Source organism: Hemicordylus capensis, chromosome 1 (assembly GCF_027244095.1).
Source record: "Hemicordylus capensis ecotype Gifberg chromosome 1, rHemCap1.1.pri, whole genome shotgun sequence".
Classification (NCBI taxonomy): domain Eukaryota; kingdom Metazoa; phylum Chordata; class Lepidosauria; order Squamata; family Cordylidae; genus Hemicordylus; species Hemicordylus capensis.
The window spans coordinates 355,413,380-355,439,683 of NC_069657.1; the positions used below are offsets into that span (position 1 = coordinate 355,413,380).

At 42.6% G+C, this 26,304-nt stretch overlaps 2 protein-coding genes and 1 long non-coding RNA gene across 5 annotated transcripts in view; 2 read left to right on the forward strand and 1 right to left on the reverse strand.

Moving 5' to 3' along the window:
- Window positions 1-9,863: 9,863 nt before the first annotated feature.
- Window positions 9,864-23,304, reverse strand: LOC128342585 (uncharacterized). The gene is made up of 4 exons (XR_008315093.1): window positions 23,193-23,304; window positions 15,115-15,151; window positions 13,006-13,208; window positions 9,864-10,959 (listed from the first exon to the last, which is right to left on the reverse strand). It is a non-coding gene; the product is annotated as an uncharacterized LOC128342585 (long non-coding RNA).
- GJE1 (gap junction protein epsilon 1) lies at window positions 10,587-21,302 on the forward strand. Of its 2 annotated transcripts, XM_053289996.1 has the most exons (4): window positions 10,587-11,056; window positions 12,051-12,196; window positions 13,093-13,275; window positions 15,866-21,302. In XM_053289996.1, exons 2-4 carry the CDS (start codon window positions 12,158-12,160, stop codon window positions 16,262-16,264), a joined length of 621 nt encoding a protein of 206 aa, XP_053145971.1. In that variant the 5' UTR covers window positions 10,587-11,056; window positions 12,051-12,157; the 3' UTR covers window positions 16,265-21,302. The 2 variants fall into 2 exon arrangements, with proteins under 2 accessions (XP_053145971.1, XP_053145981.1); XM_053290006.1 differs by lacking the exon at window positions 12,051-12,196 and having other exon boundaries at window positions 10,587-10,778.
- A 180-nt stretch (window positions 23,305-23,484) lies between the features above and the next one.
- VTA1 (vesicle trafficking 1) overlaps window positions 23,485-26,304 on the forward strand; it is a 54,412-nt gene continuing 51,592 nt past the window's right edge. The window contains exon 1 of one of the 2 annotated variants that reach the window (XM_053290039.1): window positions 23,485-23,662. Coding sequence is in view for 1 of the 2 variants with exons in the window: in XM_053290029.1 (XP_053146004.1) it covers window positions 24,943-25,051 (109 nt within the window). In the remaining variant the exon portion in view is untranslated. Of the gene's footprint in view, window positions 23,663-24,788; window positions 25,052-26,304 lie in introns of those variants that run through there. The other variant, XM_053290029.1, reaches the window with a different exon arrangement.

Genomic DNA, 26,304 nt, shown 5'->3' on the forward strand with positions numbered 1-26,304 from the left:
AAAGAAGATTGGGAACCTTTGTTTTGCTTTATTTAAAGAATTATTTTCCCAATATGGACTTTTCAGTAGGGTTTGAAATATAGTAATAGCAGTAGGCGTTGGGTAAAATCGAGTAGTATCGAATGCAGTTTGTATATTTTGAACTATTATAGCAATGGTTTATATGTATAGTTATTGTGAACCGTGCAGATAGGTGAGCTGGAAGTCAATATTTATTTATGTGTAGAGTTAGGAAATGAATGTAATTGAATGTAAAAGTTATTGTAAAATCTAATACAAATTTAAGAAGCAAAGAGAAACAAGGTTTTATGCAGTGAATACAAATTCCAAAGCATTTTACTGAGGTCCAATATACATTGCTCTATTATATTTTGTGAGACCAGATACTGCCTAGGCTGAGATATAGCAACTTCATGTAGGGGATTGGCATCTCCTGTCACCAGAGGAGGCTCCAAATTTGGGGCAGAGGGGGCATTGCCCTTCTTCTTGCCAGTCCCACATTCTTGCCCCTCCCAATTATCTCACCAAACATATCATCTTCTCCTCTATTTGCCTCTTTGTCTCTGTCTTCATTCACATGTATGGACCTGCGGTTCTACTCCCCACACCATCCAACTCTCCTGTCCAAATTCAGACCTCACAGAGAATACTCTCTCTGCAGTCAGCAAGACTGCACAGGTGTGGTGGCCTCCAAAATGGCCACCACACCAGGGAATAGGCCCGGAAAGGGCCGAAGGTGCCTGAACCAGGCAAGTTTTACAAAAAGGAAGGCTGGCGGAGGGAGGGGGGACCTCCGCAGACTAGCGCCACCCCTGCCACCTTGGAGAAGCCCTCCAGAGGGGGTAAGTTAAAAAGAAAGAAAAAGTTTTTTTTAAAAAAATGTTCAACACCTCTGTGCCCCCCCAAATGAACTAAAATGGGGGGTTTCTGGGGGGGGGACCAAAACTGGCCTTGTCCATTTTGAATTAAGACTGAACAGGGCCAGGCAGTTTTGTGCACACCCCTAACTCAGAGACCTAGAAAAGGGAATGGGTAGATATGTTGGACTGGCACTTCCTCTAGGTATTTCTTTTACTTACAAGCAAACCAACAGCCTCCCCTGTTCTCTCTTCAATACGGGTCTTTAAGCAAAGCCTGTTGCTAGCTCCCTCATCTTTCTCTTACTCTTGAGGGTGAAAGAGAGGGAGGAGGTTATGGCTAGGGATGTGCACGAAACATTTTGTGCACATCCGGGGGTGGGGGGAGTGGGCATTTTAAAAGAAGAAAGGCAGGTCTTACCTGCGGCTCCCTTGCTCCTCCTCTTCCCCCTGCCACCCCCCCCCCGAGCAGTACTGTTTGTATTCAGCAGCCAGGCTCTCTGCTTGCCGGCTGTGTCTTGCTGGGAACAAGAAGTTCCCTGTTCCCAGCAGCCTTTGGGCAGCATAAGGAAGGAAATGGTGTCCACAAATGCTCAGATGCCATTTCCTTCCTGATTTTTATGGCTTAATTTTCAAATCTGATAAAGAATCCTGGTAACGTTGTTCAGAAGTGCAACCAATTCTATACAGTTGATTCCAAATTGGGACTTACTCCCAAGTAACTGCTGTGTGCATAGGAGTGCAGCTTGAGGATGTAGCCCAGAAATGAGTATATGGTAATAAATGGAGAAATAAAGCTTGCTTAAAAAAAATTGAAATAAAGTATGTATGTGCATATTTGTGGTACAAAAGGAAACTAGTGGGCTCTGTGGATTGCCAAATACACTGTGGTATTTTCAAGTGATTTAAAAAGTGTATATGCAGGTGCTACGTGAAAATAATGTGCGCAAGGCTCCAACCCCTCCCCCCTTGAGTTGATCTTCTTCTTGGCCTGGTCCTGCATGGGGTGAGGAGGAGAGGGCTGAGACTGCAGAGCGGGGGCGGGGGGGGCAGGGAGAAATGGAGGCAATGCTGACAGAAGGAGGGGTGGAGCTACTGAGGGAAAGAAGAGGCATGGGGACTTGAGAGAGAGGGTGTTGCTTCTTTCCACATTGACACCCACAATGAACCAGTCTAAGGGCATGAGTCATTGTTGAATTATTATTAATCATCCTTGATTATTTATTTATTTATTTATTTAGAATATTTATACTCCGCCCCTCCAGTGCACTACTTCTCAGGGTGGCTCACAACAATAAGATAGACACAAGATACAATAAAAGTAATAAAATTAACTAAATTAAACTAACTAACTAACTAACTAACTAAAAAGTAGATTAAAAACCACAATCATTTTTAGGTTCAAATAAAAACTGAAAATTGTAAAAAGCTAAAGAACCTACCAGATTTAACAAAACAACCCCCCCAAAAAATGGAGCATTAAAAAGCCTCCTTAAAAAGGTGTGTTTTATGATTTTTTTAAAAAAACCACTGAGCGAGGGAGCAAGGCTTTATTCACAGCCAACCAAGGGGCAGATTCAACACTAAACAAGCACTAAATTGCCAGTTTCTAAGGGCTGGTTTGAATGATGGAGATTTTGGTTGAGACAAGTAAACAACTTTGCAGATTGAAGAAACCCGTGGGCTGGTGATTACCCTTCCACTACTTTTTAACTTAGGGTTGGACAGGGGCGTAGCAAGGGGAAAGGGGGCCTGTGTTTGCCCCTCTCCCCGGCGGCCCCTCGGAGTGAGTGAGATGGAGAAAATAGGGAGGGGGTGGAGATGTGGTCCCTCGGGAGCTGGGGAGCCTGAGTCCTTTGAACCCATCCGTTCAATTAGAACTGTGACTCTGGGGTTGGACCTGCCTGCTATTTGCCCCACCTATGGTTATCCCTGTCTCTCTCTCCCCTCCACCTGCCCCCCCCCAGCCCTAAGAGGCAGCCAGCACCACTACCTGTTGCCACTACATTAAAATAAGACTTACCCATACCTACTGAAAAAGTGTGAGCAGCATGGCTTTTCTAAAAAGTGTGGCTGGGATGCAAGTCACTCCTTGTACCTGAACTCCATGTCTTCACATCCCAAAATGTAGCTGAGGTTAGAAAGGGGTAGGTGCTCTGTACATGTTTCAAGGCACTCTTTCCTTTCTATGTCATCACATGTTCCAGGACTGACTCCTGTCATACCAGACAGACACAGCGTCTGGTACAGGTACAGAGTCCCTGCTGAGCACAAGTGAAGCCCTGGATAACAGCCTCTCAGGTCCTCCAAATAAATCCTCCTCCAGAGGAGATTAAACCTGAAAGCAGGCAGCTGCAAAGCCCAAGTTTTCCACTAGGGGAGGCATATTTCAAGTCCCTTGCCTTGAGGAACACATTATTTACAGATTTTGTTTAACTTTCCAGGCTGTCGAGCTGAATGTACTACAGTCACCTTGCTATGATCTGTAGTTTAAAATGATTTCTCCAAATGTTATATAAATCAGCAATGGTGACAACTTCCAAGTTCATGATCCAGGGTGCCAATAATACATTACTTTTAGAGCAATGAAATCCTGCTTTTAAGGCTTAAAAACCCAAGGAATGGGAAAGTTAAGTACCTACCAATTGCTTTTAGACGGAGCAGGAACAATGATCAGAACAATGACTTGGTTGCCTTCAGGATCTGCAGTGTCCAATTACACCTGTCTAAATCCTGCCAGCCACTTCAGTTAGAAGGTAAATACAGCTTTAGAAAAACAAAACAAAACAAAACACCACACACATACACAGTGATAGTGGCAGAAGGAAAACAGGGGGAGGCCAAAAGGAGTAGAATGAATGAAACTCTTGTCTCACAGACAAAAGCTTCCTAGGAAATATAACATCTCGTATTTCATGTAAATACCCTGCTCCAACATTTATTCAGAAGTAAGTAATACTGATTTGGTAAGATTGACATCCAAGTAAAAATGTTTAGGATTGCAGTCTTAATTAACATTCGAATTTGATTTTAGGGTGGTGGGTTTTTTTAAAATTAACTGTAGCATTTTCGTGTTGCTAAAAATGTATGGATTTTTCTGAATAGTGAACAATGATGGGAAGCCCTTTTCATCCGTCTTGTCAAAGCAGGACATGTACAGGAGGAAAGGTTTGCCATTAACAACTGGATGACAAATTCAAGTTTTTCCCAGTCTGGAAATGCAGTGATGCGAAGCTCAGAATGTCTGCCAGTTATGAAACTGTTCAAGAATGCAGGAACCCTGTCGGCGGGGGGGGGGGGGGTGGAGAGAGGGAGAGGAAATTGCAGCCACAGACATATTAGAGATGTCTTCAGAAATAGTCCAGTAAAATGATCCAGATAGCTGAAATAAGTAAACCAATCAACACATGCCAAAGCAGTGGAATAACTGAGGCTGTAATGACACTTCAGTACCTGCTTGTGGGCTTCCTGAAGGCATCTGAGTAGCCACATCATGGGAAGCAGAATAGTTATATCAATCTCAAAATATATCTCTACACACACACACACACACTCATATTTATATTTATATTTATATTTATATTTATATTTATATTTATATTTATATTTATATTTATATTTATAGGGACATAGGAAGCTGCCAAATACTGAGTCAGACCATTGGTCTATCTAGCTCAGTATTGTCTACACAGACTGGCAGCAGCATCTCCAAGCTTGCAGGCAGGAGTCTCTCTCAGCCCTATCTTGGAGATGCCAGGGAGAGAACTTGGAACCTAGATGCTCTTCCCAGAGTGGCTCCATCCCCTGAGGAGAATATCTTACAGTGCTCACACTTCTAGTCTTCCTTTCATATGCAACCACAGCAGACTCTGCTTAGCTATGGGGACAATTAATGCTTGCTACCACAAGACCAAAGTCAAGAGAGCCAAAGAAGAAGACAAAGTAAAGAAAGATAAAGACTACAGGAAGGAACTTAATATGGAATTTCAGAAAGCTGTTAGAAGAGACAAGGAGCAGTACTACAATGACACCTGTAAAGATCTTGAGGATGGAAATAGACACAGAAAAAACAAGGAACGTTTTCCAAAAGATCTCTGAACTCAGAGGGAGGTTCCAACTTCAAATTGGTATGTTAAGGGATGCCAAAGGACAGATAGTAACTGATTCAGATTAAATCAAACAGAGATGGAAGGAGGATACAGAAAATCTGTATAGCAGGGACATCAACATCCAAGATACTCTAGAACAGGGATTCTCAGTGTTGGGTCCCCAGATGTTATTGGACTTCAACTCTCATAATCCCCAGTCCAAGTGGCCTTTGGTTGGGAATTATGGGAGTTGAAGTACAATAACATCTGGGGACCCAACATTGAGAATCCCTGCTCTAGAAGATATTCCCTATTTGCAAGAACCTCTAGTACAGGAAGATGAAGTTACATCAGCACTCCGGTCATTACCAAGTCAGAAGGCTACAGGAATCGATGGAATAGCTACAGAAATATGGCAGGCAACAGAAGAAGAATCAGTCAAGGCTCTATGCCAGCAAATTTGGAGAATGACATAGTGGCCAACAGATTGGAAGAGGTCAGTCTACATACCCATGCCAAAGAAAGGAGACTTAGCAGATTGCGCAAACCATCGCACAATATCCTTAATTTCACATGCTAGCAAAATAATGCTCTAGATCATCCAATGCAGATTAGAGCCCTACGTGGAAAGGGAAATGCCAGATGTTCAAGCTGGTTTCAGAAAAGGCCAAGAAACAAGAGACATCATTGCTGATGCATACTGAATAATTGAGAAAGCCAATGAATACCAAAAAGAAGTCAATATGTGCTTTATTGACTACAGAAAAGCCTTTGATTGTGTCACTCATGTCAAGTTGTGGAATATCCTTAGGAAAATGGGTGTCCCAGAAAACTTCATTGTTGTCATGAGAAACCTATACACAGGACAGGAAGCCACAGTCCAGACGGAACACGGTGAAACAGACTGGTTCCAGATCGGCGAAGGAGTAAGACAAGGCGCTCTACTTTCTCCTTCTTTATTCAATTTATATGCTGAACATATACTGAGACAAGCTGGATTGGAAGAAGTTGAGCTTGGTTTTAAAGCTGGAGGAAGAAACATCAATAACCTGTGCTACGCTGATGACACCACTCTGATAGCTGAGAATGTGGATGATCTGCAAGCTCTAGTAATGAAAGTCAAGGAGCACAGTGAAAAAATGGGACTACAACTAAATGTAGAGAAGACTAAACTAATGACAACAGGGTACCCCATGACACAGCAACCAGCCTCAGAATTGACAATGAAGACATTGAAGTGGTGGATAGCTTTTGCCTTTTAGGATTGACTGTCAACAGTAAAAGATCCAGCAGTCAAGAAATATGCCAGACTAGCACTTGGTAGGGTTGCAGTGAAGGCTTTGGAAAGGATATTTAGATGTTTAGAAGTGTGATGTGTCTACATCTACAAGGATTAAAATTGTTTGGACAATGGTTTTTCCTGTGACACTCTATGGATGCAAAAGCTGGACTTTGAAGAAGCAAGATAGAAAAAGCATTGACGCTTTTGAACTTTGGTGCTGGAGAAGACCTTTGAAGATAACATGGACAGCCAGGAAAACAAACAAATGGATCATAAAGGCAATGTGTGCTGTCAAATCGGTGTCAACTCCTGACAACCACAGAGCCCTGTGGTTGTCTTTGATAGAACACAGGAAGGATTTACCATTGCCATCTCCCGCGCAGTATGAGATGATGCCTTTCGGCATCTTCCTATATCGCTGCTGCCCAATATAGGTGTTTCCCATAGTCTGGGAAACATACCAGCGGGGATTTGAACTGGCAACCTCTGGCTTGCTAAACAGATTAATCTAGAATTTTCACTCTAGGCACAAATAACCAGGCTCAAACTATCATATTTTGGACACATTATGCGAAGATGCAGCTCCCTTGTGAAGTCCATAATGCTGGGAAACGTTGAAGGAAAGAGAAGAAGAGCAGCAAGGTGGGTGGAATTACAACAGCAATGAATGAATGCACCACTGAGAGACCTTAAAGGCCAAGTCGAAGACAGATCATCCTGGAGAGAATCTTTCTGTGTGGTCACTAAGAGTCGACACTGACTTGACGGCACTTAATCAATCAATCAATCAATCAATCACCTCTATCTATCTATCTATCTATCTATCTATCTATCTATCTATCTATCTATCTATCTATCTATCTATCTATCTGTTTGTTATGTTTTTATATTGCCCAATCTAAATTAATAGCTCTGGGCAGTTTACAACTAATAAAATTATTAATTTTCTTAAACACTGTAAAATTTAGGGGAATGGTTTTAAGATGGTATGTGCGAAAAGTCCAAAGGCCAGAGACCACATATTAGTATTCATTGCTTTTCTCTCTGGTTTTAAATGTCACTGCTGGTTGTTTTTAGATTGCCTTATTTTTTCATGTGTTGTGAATCACCCCTACAATGTATGTTGAAAGGCACTCAAAAAATAATAATGCAAGTAGGGAACCCATTGCCACAAGATGGGGCGATAGATGCTAACTTAAGTGGCTCTAAAGGGATTAGACAAAATAATGGAGAAAGAGGAAAGGTCTGGCAAAGACCTGGGGTCATGACTGCTAAATGGAACCTCCATGTCCACAAGCAATCTACCTCTAAAAACTAGTTGCTGAGAACAACCCTGTGGGAGGCCTAAATAATATTTATTATTTCTGTTTATTTAGTACATTTACATACCACCCAATACAAAAAATGCCCCTGGGCGGTTGCCTTCAGGCTGTGCATGTGGGCTTTCTGGAGGCATTTGGAGGATGAGATGGCCCTCTGGTCAGAAGGGCTTTTCTGGTGCACTTGAGGGTGCTGTGTTTTTCTTCTCACTGTGACATCACCAGTTCATACCTCAACTGTCAGTTGCTCAGAAAGAGAGATAATGGAAGGAGAAATAGGGAGCAACCCTGCTAACAGAGCAAAGAGGCACTTTTTAAAAGTGGTGATTCTCTTTCTTTAGCAGGGGGAGAGCAACTGGCCCGATCTATCACCAGCACAGCATCCCTCCAGTGGCTGTTGGTGAGGTCTACCTTACATTTCTTTTTTAGATTGTGAGCCGTTTGGGGACAGAGAGCCATTATATTTATTTATATCTGTGTAAACCACTTTGGGAACTTTTGTTGAAAAGCTGTATATAAATATTTGTTGTATTCAGGGAGCAGGAGAAGGGAAGAGGGAGAGATTTCTCTATTTAGATTTGTAAAGGGGTGTTGTACTGTGAATTGTATAACCTGTAAACCAACAGTGGGAAAGAGCGGCTGAACGAAGCCACCCAGCTTTGCCCATTTCCCTGGCTGATCACAGAAGGGAAGTGGGGGATTGTTTGGAGGTGCTGCCTTCTGATTTTGAGCCTTGCTTCTTCTCTCTGGAAGATACTGAGGCTATTCTCCCGATGGGGGGAAACCAGGCTAAAGGAGCCCAGCCTAGTTTTCCCCCTTTGTGAGAACCACCGAGCCCGGTAGTTCTCTGGCGGCTAGCCCGCCAAAGTACCCCACCCCTTAACCCAGGTGAGGTTAGCAAAGCAAGTGCTCCGCTAACCCAGATTTTCTGATTGTGTGCTGCTGCGGTGCAGCTCCACGCTGCAGCAACACACAAGGAGACCCCCGTCAGGAGGCTCAAACAAGCCTCCCGGTCATGAGGGATCTCCCCAGGATGCCCCAGGCATCCTGTGACTTCCGGGGCTGGGTGGACCCTAATCCCCGCCACCCCACCCAGCTTCATGACGGAGCCAGTAATCATGTGGGCGGCCGATTAGCCACCCAGGATTGTCTGTGGGGAGGGGTAAGTGTACCCGCTCTCCCTGCAGACCCGCTGGAACATGAGAAGAGCTTCACTGTTTTAGTCAAGGCTCTGCCCTGAAGCTCTCAGCTGGTGGTAAGCAGTTGGTGGCCCACCGCCTTTGCATTCTACTGCCAAGTCTTTGTTCGGAGCATCTCTCCAAGAGATCTTGCGCCTGGCCTGGCTGCTCAAGATGCCTACTTTGTTTCCTCTGTATTGATGAGAAATAGGTACTGAAGCTACAGAAGGTTTTCACATTTCTTTATTTAGATTTGTAAAGGGATGTGGGATTGTGAATTGTATATCCTGTAAACTAATAATGGGAAAGAAGAGGTGAATCAGCTCTCCAGGAGGAGAAAGTGAAGATAGTTATCCTAATAAGGCTATTTAAAAAAAGGACTGAGGATCTTATGCTCTCCAAAGAAAGTTCCCACAATTTAATATACTCAGTCCCTTTGAAAATAGATTTGATGTGCTGACCACAGTTTCTTCAAGTCCTGTTAAAGAACCCATACTGCTGAAAACTTTACAGACAACCAGGGGCGTCGACTGCTCAGTTTTGGGTTAAACCACAGACATATTCATCTATAAAAGTAAAGTTGTGCCGTCGAATTGGTGTCGACTCCTGTGACCACAGAGCCATGTGATTTTCCTTGGTAGAATACAGAGGGGGTTTACCATTGCCATCTCCCGTGCAGTATGAGATGATGCCTTGTAGCATCTTCCTATATCGCTGCTGCCTAATATAGGTGTTTCCTATAGTCTGGGAAACATACCAGCGGGGATTCAAACCAGCAACCTCTTGCTACCTAGGCAAGTTACTTCCCTGCTGTGCAATTAGGTGGATACATATCCATTATTTGCAGTTCTAGAAATCACCCTTCATCAACAATTGATCACATGGTTTTAAAAATAGAATATTCTTTTGCTCTGTAAATTAAAGCCCACAATCTAAAATAAAAATCAAGAAACTTGTTACATGAATTAAAACAAATTTATCATAGCGGTGTTCCATTCAAGGAATGCCGATTCAGAACCACGCATGGGGGGGGGGGTGACTTTAAGGCACAGAGGGTGCTCTTACCTCCTCTGCTGCATTTCCTCATTAAAAAATTTCTGCATTAAAAAATGCTTGCGCAGGGCGGCTGTATACCCTCTTGCCGCCCCAGTCAGCATAAAACCGAAAGTGGCGTCCGTGTGTGCTCTTTCTTACTCCAGCAATAACATGCAATGCACTTTCATTTCATAGATCCTCATGGTGAAGACTTAAACGATTAAAACAATACTAAACATAATGATTGCCTTTATGTCATTGGCATTTTATAACTCATTACTTTGCTATGTTTTTGTTTTATTGCTGTTACTAAGTGCTGTAATTAATCACTCGGAAAAGCATTGCTATGAAGTAGTATAATATACATGCTTTTAATTTTGCCAAGTGTGTGGCAATCTCTTCACAGCCACATTACTGGGATGGTCATTTTAATTCATATTTTCTTGATCTGGAATTCAAGCTGGGAAAGAGTGACTTGCCCAAGGCCCAGCAATTAATCTGTGGGGGGCGGGGTGCTTGCCCCAAACTCTTTAAGTCCAACTGTGTAAGCAATGTACCACACTGGCTTACTACTTCCTCCGTCCCCTGAGCAAAATACATAGCAACACAGAGAACATCCAAAATTCATTATCATACTGAGTTTTCCTATGGTGATGTTAAAAGTGGTGAAGGGTGCACTTTCCTTACGTTTTCTATACATACACTCTTGGGCCTATCAAATGTTACAATGAGCTTGACCCTGAACTGCAATGGATCGTCAAGTCTGAGAGCAAAGGCCACGTGCTGGGCTGCGGGGTCATGATGAGTGCATTTCTGCCAGGGTTGCCTCTTTACTTCCCTGCCTCTCGCTCTGTGTGTTGCCTGGGCGGGGGATAGCAGCGCGTGAAGCTCTTCAGTCTGGCAGGAGAGCATTTCTCTGCCAGGATGGTTGCAACTCGTCTCCCTGGACGTTCACAGCGGAGCGACAGGCAGGCGGCTGAATGGGGCACCCCAACAACGCCACGCCGGGGCTGCGGCTGGTGCGTATCTTCCGTCTCCCCCGTTCTCCTTCCAGGCTTTACAGTTGCTTCTTCCGCTATGTATAGTTGCTTAAACAGGCAGCCGAGCAGCCTCGTCGCGGATAGGAAAGCGGGACTGGACACTTCTGCTGCCTGCTAGGACGTGAAGAAAAGACGTCTTGGATTTGCTTGGGAGTCGAACCTGGTTTTGAGATAATTAAGTGGGTCAGATTAATGGGTCAAGATTAGAACAAGACAAAAGAGGGATCGGGGAAACTGATGAAACAACACGAAAGAGTGTAAGCTAACAAAGAAGGGGACCTGGGAGATTTTGCTGTGTGTTTTTTTAAAAAGGTTTATCAGACAGCTTGGGAAACAGAGTAGATTTTCGATAGGAAAAAATGGGGGGGACGACACACTAAAGGGTAGCATGCATTTATGGATGGGTGAGCGGTGTCCCACATATTAAATTTCTGAAACAGAAATGTGGGGGGGGGCAATAACCACTTGGATAGTCATTAAGATCTTGGGGCTAGGATCATGTAAAGTGGCTCTTTTGGAAGGAGTGCGTTTAATATGAACAATTCACATATTCTGAGTAAAGCTGTCAAAATAATTCATTTTCTTTTAACTTTATTGTAAGCTAAAGCCCTTATGGCTTCATATTCTAATAATATTGCAACTCAATCCTGTGTATGTATCCTCAAAAGTATATATGCATTCAGTGGGATTTCCTCCCTGGAGAGGATTGAAATTGCAGCCTCTCTGTACTGTTTAAAAAGCTAAGCAGCTTCCTCGCAAACCTAATTTTATGTTGGTTTTGTTCCAAGGCTGATGTTAATTCTGAAGTCTTTTCTTTAAGACACAAAAAGAGTGTCTTGCGCAAACAACCTGTCCCTCCCATTTGAGTTGCTGCCTCTTTATTTTAATGCTGCCCCATATCCTGCTAGTCTGCCTTACTGTGCTAAATCAGCCATTGGTGAAGCTGCCATCTAGACTAGCTCTAGGAATGAAGCCAGAATGTCATGTGTTTTCAGGCTATAGTACACAAGGATGTGGTGACTCCGTTGCCAGTTGCACGTTCACCATCCTATTGTGTTGCTGGTTGCTAGTTTATGAGGTTGGGTTGGGGGTTTCTGCTGACAAGTTTCATTGGGGATTATTGGGCAGGCAGGCTACATGTACACAGCCTTTGTGTGTGGGCTCCCCCCCCCCTTCCCTGAAAATGTAAGGTTAATTGGGGCCCCAGAGATAAAAAAAGCAAAATTGTGCAGTGACAAGAGTTTTCCATAGCAAAGGTCAGGAAAGAGCATAGAATCGGAATGAGCCTGATGACTGCAAATTGGCAATGAGGTGCAGGGATTCTTCCACCATTACACTAGGACAGTATCTTACAGGACATGTCTTTAAATTACATCAAGAACTTCTATGAAGGATGTGTAAGTATGATTAAGATCCTACTACAGAAAGGACACTCATTATTAAGAGATGTTCAGGGTTCAAAAGAACGATTTGCTAATCAGCTGTGGAAGCTCAGAATATCATCCTTAGAGAGACAAAAATCTGTTAATTTGTTCGTAAAACTCAGCCCGTCTCAAATTAAAAATGTATGCTTGGCAGCTAGCATTTTATTTTAGCATAGTAATAAGTAACTCCTAGAGGTGCTAGTTTTGAAGTGGCCAAAACAGAATTTTTAAAGCAAAACAAGAGTTGTTTATCATGCTGGCATTATATTTGTTGCAGCAGTAAGTTAAGTGAGAATTACTATGAATCTATTTGAATCTATGAATCTATTTCGATATGTGCAGAATGCTTAGATGTCTGTAAGTTTCCAGTTTTTGAGGTTAAATTAGAATCAGAAACTACTGGATCTGGTTAACAGTTCTTACTGGAGTAATACATTACAGGAAGAGTAATCCCCCCCCCCCGATCAAAACCCTATGAAAGGAGCCTCTTATAGTCTGATCCTGAACACCCTGGCATTGTTTTAAAAGGCCTTCCAGCTAATGCAGTGCAGTTCCAATGGAAAACCTTTAGAACCCAACTAATCAGTGTATGCATGTAGGACCCTCAGATCCTTGCTCTATGTGGAAATATCGTAATGAAACGCACATTTGGCCTTAGACAACTGATTTGAAAATAATATATCACTGAAACCAGCAGTCTTAACCATGGAGTCTGTTGTCTGTTACCTAGCAGAGTCTTAATATGATTTGGAGAAAGGGTTGCAGAATTAAATATCTTATACCTCTAAATCAAGATTCATTTTGAATAAGAAGATTGTTTTCATGTGTTTTTCATTCTTTTCTACTGGATCTCCATACAATTCTGACAGCTTAGGCCTCCAACAGTGATTGGTCAATTCCACACGCTCTTCTTTGGCTCAGTTCGAATGTTCTTCCTTGGCGTTTTGGGCTTTGCGGTTTATGGGAACGAAGCCTTGCACTTCAGCTGCGAGCCAGACAAGAGGGAAGTTAATCTGTTTTGTTACAACCAATTCAGGCCCATAACCCCACAGGTAAACATTTTCCTCTTATTGTAAAAGAAATTCATTAGGCTTTTTTGGTAATCAAAATGTCCTAAAGACTTAGAGACAACTAAGTGGTAAAGGAAGGAAGGAAATTAGGCAGAGCAGTTTCATCCTGAATGGGGAGAACTTTCCATCTGTGAAATCAATTATTGTTTATCTTTCAGGTGATCTTTAGGAAATAGGTAGATTAGACCTTCATCTTTGCAAACATATGATTTCCTTCCTTCACCTCTTAGTTGGCTCTAAGTCTTTATACAGTGGACTAGTTTGGATTATATATCTAAACCAATCCCACTTACACACAATTACAAATGTGAATGAGTGCATCCACCTTCTAATCACCTATGCCCTATTCAGGCATTCATAAAACATGGACATATATGCTGGGTAAAGCATCCATGGGAACATGCCAGCAAGCACACACACACCCCGCCCATGCCAACACATTCCATAGCCCCGCCCACACTCTTTCCATAAGTACAGGTCCCCTCCCCCCCCAAGGAGCAAATGCTGCACTTTCTTTCATGATTAGGGTACCCAACATTCCTAATAATAGGGAGGATCTCTCTTTAGCACACTTTTTCTCTCCAGTCATGGTGTACTCATGGGCAGCATCAGGGCAGGGCTATGCATTATATCAGTGTGGGGCGGGGCTTGCTAACACACTCCCATGTAAACTATAATCAGATACAGCATCTACCACTTAAATAATGCTTGGATAGGACTCTCATATTTAGATCATGAGTGAGGAAGTAGCTTGGGTAAACTACCCACATAATTAGGAGAAGGGGAATGGTGCACAAGGACGGGGAAAAGGACACGTCCCTAATTGGGCGCTGGTGGAGCCAGCTTGAACATAACGTCTGATCCAGCTTAATGAGAGTTAACAGATGAAGGTGAAAAGATTTGGGACTTAGATGGAGGATTGCATTTGTTAGCACTCTACCATATACTGAAGAAAAGCTCAGAGAGATATTTATATTTGGGGAACAAGACATACACCCTCAGCTTGCAATCTGATGTGGTACAGTCCAGAATGCTATTACCTTTGCTGCAGTGCTAGTTTTGCTGTATGTAACAGTCTGTGTTGTAATTTATGAGAATGTAGTATGTTCATTCAGGGAACCGTGAACTATGCAAAACACAACTTCTGAGTTGAATAAAGCTTGAAATACAGTGGGATGATGATGATGATTTTGCAGTAAATCACATGTTATATTTAACACACATAGAGGCTCTTCATACGACCCGTGTGAAGTGCCTGATGGAGTTCTGTGGGGAGCCCACTCTCCCCACAGACGAGCAGCCGCTCGTAGCTGGGTGGCCAGATCGGTCGTCCACACAGATGGCAGCTTTGTCACGGAGCTGGCAGGGGCTGCAAGGATCAAGGGCCACGTGGCCCCTGGAAGTTCCAGGATGCCCCATGCAAGCACGCCGGGCATCCTGGAGAGACCCCCGAGCCCGGAAGGCTGTTTGCAGCCTCCCAGTCAGCGGTCTACTCATGTGTCACCACGTGCCATGGCAACACACAAGCAAAAAAACAAGGTTAATGGAGCAATCGCTCCATTAACCTTGTTTAAGGGGAGGGGGATTTAATGAGGCTAGCTGCCAGGAGCCGTGTGGCTCCCATTGCAGCACACAATCGCCCAAAAGTGGGCTGGGCTCCCTTAGCCCACTTTTAGGCAATCGTGGGAATAGCCTCATAGATTACTACACTTCCTGTCCATACTCTGCATTTGGGCGGGTGGCATGTACCCAGGAGCATTTTTAAACAAATACACACAGAGTGTTTCACACAAGAACATGTACAGTATGTAGCATATTTACCTGAATTGAAGATGACCTTGAATTTAAGATGACCCACCTAAAATAATAATAATAATAATAAAAGTTATACCTGCATCTACTCGAAAGGATCAGGACTCTGAATTTAAGACAACCTCCTGATTTCTAATATGAAAAAACTTAGTCTTGGAATCAGGTAAATACAGAGTGTACAACATAATGTTTGAATAGGGCTTTAGTCCACACAGGCAAGAGAGACAGGGGGAAATATCACCAGCCAGTGACCTGAACCAAGTATGCACCCCAGAACAAGATCCAGAATCTTCTGCAATTGTGACAAGGATTTCCTGAAGGTAGAACGTTTGAAAACCACTTTTATGATATATTGCAATATGAAGATTTCACTATTAAACTAATGAACAGTTATTAGCAACAAAAATCCCTTTGTTACACATATTAAAAGGAAAAATTATTGGATAATGGCTTGGATCCAAACTTACTGCTGCACTTTCAGGAGCTCCTGCCATTCCCAAGAGAGTAGCACTCATAAGGACCCCTTCTGCTTGCAGCTCGAGCAGAAGGGACTCCCATGAGCACAGTGTTGAGTTTGGATCCTAGTGACTGAGTTACAATTTTAAGAATAAAGTGGAACAGTGGTTTTTCTTATAAATGCTATTCTAAAATTATCTATGGTGAACAGAGCAAATGGCACAAGACATTCATGGATGTCTGTTATCAGGCAGTGGAGAACAGTTGTAAATGATCTGACAGCCAAGTTTCTGCTATACTTTAGGTATTCTGGGCTTTACAGCTAGTGACCGTACTGGTACCTGGAGCCATTTTCCATCTTTATGCTGCATGTAAAAGCATCACACAGGAAGATATCCTCCAAAGCCCTGCCTACACCGTTTTTTATATTCTCTCTGTTCTGTTAAGGATCATCCTTGAAGTTGTGGCTTTTTGGCTTCAGAGTCAGCTCTTTGGTTTCCAGGTGAATCCACTCTACAGATGTGATACAGGAGCCCTTGATAAAAAGTTTAATATTACCAGATGCATGGTACCAGAACACTTTGAAAAGACCATCTTCCTTATTGCTATGTACACATTTACGGTGATTACAATTATGTTGTGTATTGCAGAGGTTTTTGAGATTTTGTGTAGAAGATTGGGCTTCTTGAACAGTCCTGAATAGTCATTACTGTTAGAATGAATTGCTCCCATTTGTTCACTATCACACATTTGTTCACTGTCACAGTGGAGTACTCAAACTGAAACAAATTGTCTTCTTTAAATACAAAAGGCTGCATCCTGGTGAAAGGGCTGTAAACTAGCACCATGGTGTTTCTGCAAGCCATCTTCCCCACCACTTCCTCTCAGCTGTAGTTCCCTGAGCCCCCTGAAAAGCTGTTCCTGAAGGTCAGGGGATCCTTGGGAATGGCAGGGGAAGGGGATATGCCTCAGAGAGCAGCAGTGGAAGAGGGAAATCTGATTCATCTCTCCCACTACAGCTCTGTGTGCCACATCCCACACTATTCCCAAGGGTCCCCTGGCCTCCAAGAGCAGTTTTTTGGAGGGTCAGGGTGCTGTCATTGGAAAGAGGTGGCAGGGGAAATTGTGTGAGCTCAATTGCACTTCTGCTAGCTAGGATAGAGCCCGAAGTCTGGTAGCACCGTAATACTCCCTTTAGATATATGCATAATTCTACTGGAAATTATCATTTATGGGGGTGGGGTTAGTCATTACTAATAAAAATATGCTTGACACACTGATCTGAAGCATATATACGCAGAACAAAGCCCCACTGAGTTCAGTGAGAGTTTTGCTCCAGAATGTAGGATCACAGCATAAGGCTAAGATCCTAAGACCATTTCAATGGCATTGATTGTTTGTCTGGTGAACTCAATGCAATTTAATTCTGAATAAATAAATAAGAAGTAGTAAGATTGTAATATGACTTTATTGAATCTAGTAGAGACAAACAAATCTAATTTATTCCATAACTTAAGGCAAATTGGCTAGAACAAGCTACTTTAGAATATCAGAAACACATGTCTTAGCTTTAAATTCTGTGCTTTCTGATATGAAAGGACAAGCCAATGTTTTATCATAATTAGTTAACTAATTATGATACTCAAACTGTATTGTTAATCATCACACATTTTTATACAATGGAATTCTCAGACTGAAACAAATTGCCTTCTTTAAATACAAAGGGCTATATCCTAGCCAAAGGGCTGCAACACTACTCATAAAATGATAGCATTAGATAGCATTGAGAGAGCTAAAAATTGCCCATGGAACTTTAACAATCAGTTTTGTACTCTCCGAGACATCACATGATAATGTAGCTTTTGATTCTACAAAGTAGTTTCTGTTAAAGGCATACTAATATGTGTTATTTGCCACTTGTAAACCACAGTGCTCAGACAGATCAGCATGTTCTATTTTCTTTTCTTTACCACCCTGATTATCTTTGATAAAACATGGATAAATTATCTCCTATCTCATTGTTTTATATTTCTACTTGTGCAGTAATTTGCCAGAGCTATTTCATTTAATATCTCATGCATTATCTATGGTAGGAAGAAAGAAACCTTATACAGCATTTTCTGCAATTTTAGATTAGATAGAGGTCATTCACACAATCAAAAACTGTGCTGTATCCAGGTTTGGGAGCTTTGTGTACTCCAAGTTTTTGCTTGTGTGGAAGCAAGGTAGGAGGAAAGGCTACCCAGGTTTAAGTCTCATTGTGTTCAGTGGAGCTTACTCTCTAGTGAGTTAGAAATTGCAGTCTTAGGCACACTTATATGGAAATATATTTCATTAAATGCAGTGGTACTTACATCTAAGGAAACATGCATAAGTTCAGACAGCATGGCTAGCATCCTAGACAGTTTCTAGGGAGTAAGTCTTAATGAAGGTAGTTAGATTTATTTCCCTGTAAACATGAATAGGATGTGGCTGCAAGGCCTCAGTTTTACTTGGATGTAAGCCCATTGAATAAAGTGGGATTTCTGAGTAAACTACTCAGCACTGGAGTGTTGAGCTGCTCAGCAACACAGACAATATTTACGAGATTTTGTCATCTGATCTTGAATTTAAAACATCTAATAGTATTCAGCCATTGCTAGACTCATATTGGAACCCATCTTGAATTAAATACAAATCACAGTCCCAAAGCAACCTCTGGTAGTCTCACTCATGCTATACACTATTATTTGTTACAATATAACTCCATACATTAAAAAAGCAAAATAAACAAATAACAGCACAGTAAAAGAGAAACCTGAGGATACAATAAATTTGCCATGGTGCAACCATACCTTCTCCAACTTGGGCGCTTCCGGCCAGCTAGCATCGGCTAACAGTGTTTAAGCAACTGGCAGTGCAGTGTAGCTCTTACAGTTTGTCTAGGAAGCCAGTGCATGGCCTTCTTCAAATATGGCCCTTTCATACTTACCGTAAGTGTACCTTCAGGATAATCCAAATATCTTCTTTCTATCTACCAGACCTTGTTATCTCTTTCTCTTACTCCACTATAGATTCTATACTTCTGCATATACAGATCAGTTTTCAATACCATTGACCATGTGAATCATCTGAGGGATTTGGTAATAGGGGGTACTGCTTTCCAGTGGTTCCATTCCTATATTTAAGGCAAATTCCACATTTCAGATGGTGTCACTTGGGGATAGTTGCTCTGTAAAATGAGAGCTATTGTATGGTGTCCTTCAGGGCTCAGTCCTATCCCAGATGCTTTTTTAAATCTACATGAAACCGCTGGGTGAGATCATCAGGAGATTTGGAGCAGGGGCTTATCAATATGCTGATGACATCCAAATCTATTTCTCCATGACATCATCAAGAAATGGCATAGCTCCCCAAAATGCCTGGCTTCAGGCAGTAATGGGATGGATGAGGAACAATACATTGAAGCTGAATCTAAACAAGACAGAGGTACTAATGGTGAGGAATCATAATTCAAGGGACATGATAGAATTTCTTGTTCTGGATGGGGTCACATTTCCCCTAAAAGAAGAGATACATAATTTAGGAGTGCTTCTAGACCCAGGCCTCAACCTTCTCTCTCAGGTGGAGGCTATGGCCAGGAGCACTTTCTATCAACTTTGGTCGATATGGCAGCTGTATCCATTTGAAGATAATGATCTCAAAACTGTGGTGCACTCACTGGTAACGTCTAGGCTTGACTACTGCAATGTGCTTTATGTGGGGCTGCCTTTGTATGTTCAGAAACATCAGTTAGTTCAAAATGCAGCAGCCAGATTGGTCTTCGGGATTTCTCAGAGAGACCATATTGTGCCTGTTTTAAACAGTTGTACTGGCTGCCAATATGTTTCCAGGAAAAATACAAAGTGCTAGTAATTACCTTTAAAGCCCTAAACAGTTTAGGACCGAGTTACCTGGGAGAGCACCTTCTTCAGTATGATCCCCACTGCACATTAAGATCATCAGGAGAGGTCCATCTCTGGCTTCCACCAGCTTGTCTGACAGCAGTTTGGGATCGGGCCTTCTCTGTAGCTTCTCTTGGGCTCTGGAATGCACTCAGTATGGATATTAGAGGCTTAAGAGCTTTAACAGCCTTTAAAAGAGCCCTTATATCTTTTTAGCCTGGCCTTTAGTGATTACTGAAATAATTTTAAACTGGTTTTAATTTTGTTTTTAATGAGTTATTTATTTTGTTTTATCTGTTTTTATATTTGTGAACTACCTAGAGCCATCTAGGTGAGGCGGTATAAAAATCTAATAAGTAGTAAATAAATAAATAAATAAATTAGCTTTTCAATGCACCATAGTTCCAAATGTGTGTACACAGGAGATACAAACATGCATTCACAGCTTCTTCATAACCTTCCAGCAGCAGCTCCTGTTGCATTAGCCAACAGATGAGCCACTTCTAAACACATACACAGAGCATAAAAAGCAGTTGATTCTTATAAGCAAACTATATAAGCAGCAGTTGCTAGAAAAGGCAATGGAAAAAGCTGTATTTGGCAGCATATTCAGTTCTTTAGCGTGGACAGTTTTTACAATACTGTACTATGAACTTAAAATTTAAAAGACAAGGAAATATCAGTAAAAGATGTTTACAAGACGAAACTTATTCTTCAAAACCCTAGGAGAAATCCCAGTCCAGTTGGAAGCAGTTGGAACTCTCCTATTTGAAATGTGTATAATACAGCTTTCATCCAAAGGGCTCCATGTGGCACAAATAACTGTGAGGGAGGTTAGAGAGTGACTTGCCCAAGATCCCCAAAAGAGATCCATACTTTAGTGAGGATTTGAACCTGGGTTTCAAGCAATGGCACCAAAGTGGCCTCCACTAGTCATGTGAATAATTTGTATTGATCAGTGTTTAATCCAGGACTTGACTAATTTTATCTGGATCTGGGAGCTAGCCCAAACATTTAGAAGCCAGACAATGGACACATGACAGGATTAGCAGACGTAATGACAGGTATTATTGTGGAGAGGGAAGATGAATGGGCTTCTTTTTATCCCCTTTACAAGTAACACACTTAAAACAGAACCTGGGCTGCCTGGGACAAATATTTGATGACATAACTCTGCTTCGGAATATCCTAATTTATATGCCACAGTTAAATGATAAATGCCATGATTTCTTGGCACTTGGGATTTGTCAAGCCCTGGTTTAAACTGTCAGTAACAAAACCAGCTCCACCATATTTAGTGAGTGACTAAGATGAGCAGAATTCGTGTTTGTTAATGTTTGCTGTTCAGATCCAAAATATGTATTTGCAATCCTAAACAATAGTACTGTTTATATCATAGTTGACTGTTTTATGTTTCTGCATGGACATAAGTCAGATTTCATGTGAGCCTGTTAAGTACTGTATGTGGAGGGGGAGGAGGTTGCTTTCGGTTAGATTGGCCAGCTTTTCAACCAGCTTCTGCTTCTGTGGTTTCAACACCAGCTTGATCTGTAGACATTAATATGAGATAGTTGTCTCTATGCCCTGAAAGCTTTATTTGTGGTTTACTGCAGATCAGACTGATGCTAAAAGAACAAGAGCTAGCTGGCGGCGGGGTGTTGTCTGGTCAGTTTGCAATCCAGCTTTAAATTATTTAATGTGTTTTGTTCAGTTGCTAAATGAATATTATTGTTTCATCAAATATCCATCCATGTTTCTAGAGAAGCTGTTTATATCAAATTTAATGTATAATCTCAGGTACAATAAAAACTTTTTACGCATAACAAAATGGTCAATAGTTGTGTGTGAATACATTAATCAAAAACTGCTTTTATATTACATATTCCAGGTTTGAGGCTTATTCCAGTTAAAATAAACAAGAACGTGAACTGTGGATCATATCTAAATCCATCCTGATCTTGTGCAAGGTGGAGAAAATGTCATGAAGAACAGTATGTGTGTTTTCACAGAGGCCACCTAATAGCACAGCGGGGAAGTAACTTGCCTAATGAGCAAGTGGTTGCCAGTTTGAATCCCCACTGGTATGTTTCCCAAACTATGGCAAACATCTATATCGGGCTGCAGCGATATAGGAAGATGCTGCAAGGCATCATCTCATACTGTGTGGGAGATGGGGATGGTAAACCCCTCCTGTATTTTACCAAAGACAACCACAGGGCTCTGTGGTCGCCAGGAGTCGATACCAACTCAGCGGCACAACTTTACCTTAACTTTTCACAGAGGTATAATATCCCTGCCTAAAATGGGCAGCAGGAGCTATGGAATTCCACTCATGGGAAAGGGAGAAAAAACTGAAGTGCTTAGAGGCAGTATTGTTGTCCACTTTGATTGGAACATTTATTCTGCTAGAAGCATGACAGAAATTCACAGATTGCATTTATGCCAACCTTGGGGAAACCTTGGGGATTTCTGCCTACCACACAGCTGTTAAAAGCAGCTACAGCTACTGATAAAAAGGTGGGTAATACATTAGTATTAATACCTCCTAATAGCACACCCTCCTCTTGTTCCTGCCCCCCAAGTGTTATTTGGATTTCAGCAATCTTCTTACCTTCACTCTTGTATATCTACTGCTTATTAACATGATTGCTCCTGTGAGTGTCATTTAACAACCCTAAACACTTAGAAACAAGATACAGGAATACCTGCTAGCTTACATGGTTTCAGGAAGACTAAATGGATTCACCCATTCCTGGCAGTTAGCTCTTTTATCAGATATTGGCCATGAAACTAATTAAAGTCTCCATATACAAGTACAGTGTGCCGCATGCCAGGTGCTGGCCACAAACTACAGTACAGGGGAAAGCCAGATATTCATGTAAGTGTCAAACGGTATTTAACTCGTGTGTTGAAAACAAAACTGCTGGATTGTAACCCTAGGCACATTCAGCTGGGAATAAACTCAATGGGACTAACTTTTGATTAAGCATCAACAGATTCTCTAAGGCCAGGTCTTGGATCCCCAGATGTTGTGGCTGGAGATGATTGGAGTTGCAGTCCAGCAAAAACCAGGGACCAGAAGTCAGAATCCCTGCTCCAAGACAATTCTTATTATTACCTGTTCACCAAATCCCCAAGCAGTGAAAAGCTCCAAGGCCAGCATGACCAGGTTTAGGCACTTGGATGAGAAAACATACCTCTGACCGACAGGGTGTGTGCCTGTTCAGTTAGTAACCTAATTGCAAGACCTGTACTGACTTCCCTTTCTTTGGAACACACAAGGTATGGGTACTATCATCTCTCCTGCCAGAGCCAGAAGAGGAGGGGCAAGTTCACTGGGGTTGAATCATTGTCTGTAAGGGATTCACAGTAAGCTGCCACCATCCACTTTATTTTGAGGTGGGGAAGCCCACTCTCGATATAAGGTTCTAGGGGCAGGCAGGGTAGAGTAGCAAACCTTCCCCAAAAGGGCCAAGTAGTTCTAGGCCTCCAAAGGCACATGACTAAGGCAGACCCAAAATTAAGAGTACACTTCAACAAAGATTTATCATCAGATTAAAATAAAAAGGTATGCAAAAAGAACAATTGTCTTTTCATAAAACATTGTAAGAGAGAGTTTTCATTAACTGGGCAATGCAAATTCCAAGCAATCAGTAAAGAAAAATAACTTCCCTAACACATTTAACTGTACTGGTCTTTATTACTCACAGGCTGCAGCCTTCCCATCTCCCCAGCAGCTCTCAGCATGCTGCTTCTTCAGGGTCTTCCTGGAAGGGATGTGCATGAATCTGTTCTGAGGCCCTTTTATGGGCCTCCGAACAGCTTAGAACACTGGCCAGTTTGAACATGCGGAGATCGAGGTGGGGTAGAACCTTAAGGGTGGGTGCACTTACCCCTCCCCCCACTTTCCCCCCGCCAGCACTAGAGTCCTGTAAAATCTTTCGGGGCGGCAGTGTACCTGCTTGCCACCCCTTCCCCTCTTCAGTTGGAAGTGGCCGGAAGTACCGGGCACACGCCGCACTCATGTACGTCAGACAGGCTCACGCACAATCACAACATACGAGCACCCAATACTTCCAGCCGAAGAGGGGAAGGGGCAGCAGGGAGGTACAACATCACTGCCACCCCAAAAGATTTTACAGGACTCCAGAGCTGGCAGGCGGAAAGCGGCAAGAGGGGTAAGTGCACCCTCCCCCACCCTTAAAGTCCTACCCCCCACCCCTTCAAGCCACCTCCGCCCAGTTCTGTGCACATCCCTACTTCCTGGGACAGGCTCACTAACTGACCAAAGTGGCTGAGTGTGTAAGTCCCACTCAGTCCTCTGGATTGGTCCTTGTGCTTTGAATTCCCCAGGCTTTTTTCCTATTTAGGAAAGGCCCTCATTATGCAGGATGTCCCTCATTTCAGGGTGTCCCTATAGGGACAGCATTTGTCTCTCATTTATTCAATAGCATATAATTCAATTACACATATGTCAATGATACTCAGGCTCTTGGTTACCACTGCATACACCTCCCAATCCCCCTGCCCCACCCAACTTGTGTCCTTTATTCTGGAACTCGTGTCCCTCATCCTGGCAATGAAATGTTGGCAACCCTAAGGCCGACCCTCCCAACAGTTGCTCTAAGTGAGGCCTAGCCCTCCCTCAAAGCCTTTCTGTCCTTGCTAAGAAGTAAAGAACTGCAGGAAGCAAGGACAGTGGCTGACAGCCAGACTGTTGCTCATGAGTATCTCCTGTTTAAAGTTCTACCTACCATAAGGCACAAGAGGCCGTTTAACCACACATAGCTTGATTTCTCTACTGTGGGGGTAGGACACAATGTATTTGAAGCACAGCAACAAAAAGGAGACAGTAAGTTCATTACTGTGCTTTTAAAACGCATAGACAACATTCAACGGCCAAAAAGGCTTTCTCAACAAAACATCTTTTGATTTATTGTCACAACACATGTAAAAGCACAGCAGTCCTGCTGGAATAAAGGATGTGAGTAGTGTGTGTGTGTGGGGGGGGGGGTTAACATATCGTCGCCTAGCTTCTTCAGTTTCCTTTCACATGATTATTTCAAAGCAGTGCATCGAAAGGGAGCCTCAAACCTTGTATGCTTTATTTGGCTTTTGACAATAAATTTCTACACCTTTCCACCACTGTTACCCCACATATGGAGGATTCCATTAACTGCAACAGGGAACCGGAAGTTTTATTCGAAGCCATTGAAACCATTGCCTGTGCTGACTCTTCCTATCTCGGCTCACGAGATGTCGCTGCTACCGCGTCGGCGGTCTCAAGCCGTCACATCCCAGTCCGCATGCGCGGCTGAGTTGCGGGACCACCACCTACTGCGTCACCGCGCCGGAACCGGAACTCTTCCACTGACAAGATTGAGCAGGGAAATAGTGGAAGAGTTTGTAGTTGTTTCCGATACACCGAGCTGCCAGCCTCGGTTGAGTCTGTAGCGCTATGGCGGCCTCGGGTCTTCCGCCGTTGCCCCCGCAGTTCAAACCCATCCAGCACTTCCTGAGAACCGCGCAGGAGCTCGAGAAGCGGGAGCCTGTGGTGGCCTATTATTGTAAGTGAGAGGCGCTAACGTCCTGCGGGACCCCGCCCACATCGAACTTCACAACATGCCCTCTCTCAAGCTCCCCCCCCCCCACCCGGGATTGTTAGAGTGAAGTGGGAGAGGCCCAAGGAGGGGCATAATCTCTCCCCGAAATTCCCGCCAGCCCTGTGCATCCTTGCTAGGGCATATGCTGCTCAGACGCAGAGGCCCCCCCCCACTTGCATCTCTTTCGCAACATGGGCAAATTTAGCCATAGCCGACGACTCAGATGCTTTTAGGCATTCCTTCAGCACCCGCACAACTTTAACCCCCCTACCTGTATTACTCTATGTAGTATAATAATTGAATATATATACATGTTACCCCCATAGGCCTGTTTAAGAAATGAGACATTTGTGAAGGGCTTTGAACAGTCTAAAGCGTTCTATAAAAGCAAAGCAAGGATTGGTTCCCGACTTTTCAGTGCCCATTCGTGTGTAAAAATGTAATCCACATCTGTGGTTTTGGATATGGGTTCTGGCCAGGTATGAGCCATTTCTGTTAGTGAAAAGGCAGAATGTAATCTTGTGTGTCTGGCATTCTGTGTTTTACTTCTTTGCTCTGCTTCCCTGTCTTAGTATTGTGACTCTGTAATTCCATATCTCCACTCTCTCTCATCTCATATATGCCTCACCAGTTCTGTACTCTGTGCACACCTTTTCATGTTTATTTGATGGTTCACATTAGTCTGTTGCTAATCTCCTTTTTGCCACACCCAAAGTTATTTGGTTGTTAGTCATAGAATAGCATAATTTGATAAATTGCTTTAATCAGATCTTCTAAAATAGAAAGTTTGCATGGATTGAACCAATCTCAACTCATACACATATTCTTTTTCTTGGGGTGTGTGCATGTGTTTTTCAAATATTAATTTATTTCACTCAGTGATGGAGATTAGCAACAAAAGGAATCTGAGGCAAGTCAAGAGGCCATGTTGTAGAAAGGCATTGCCACCATGTTGCAGGAGAAATATATTTGACAGGTTCCATATTGCACTCCTGGACTAAATACTTGAAGATGTACTTCAATCTACAACATCTGAAAGTACATTTCCAGCTGTAAGAGTGTTGCTGTTTCATTGATTCAGTCAAACACACAAGATTGCTATCATGCTACCTTTGAATTTTGGGTTTAAAATTCACAAGAATGTGAATTCTCTAATATTATTTTAAAGCATTAGTTAGTATTTTGTTCATTATTCTAAAGGGTGAAAAATATCTCAC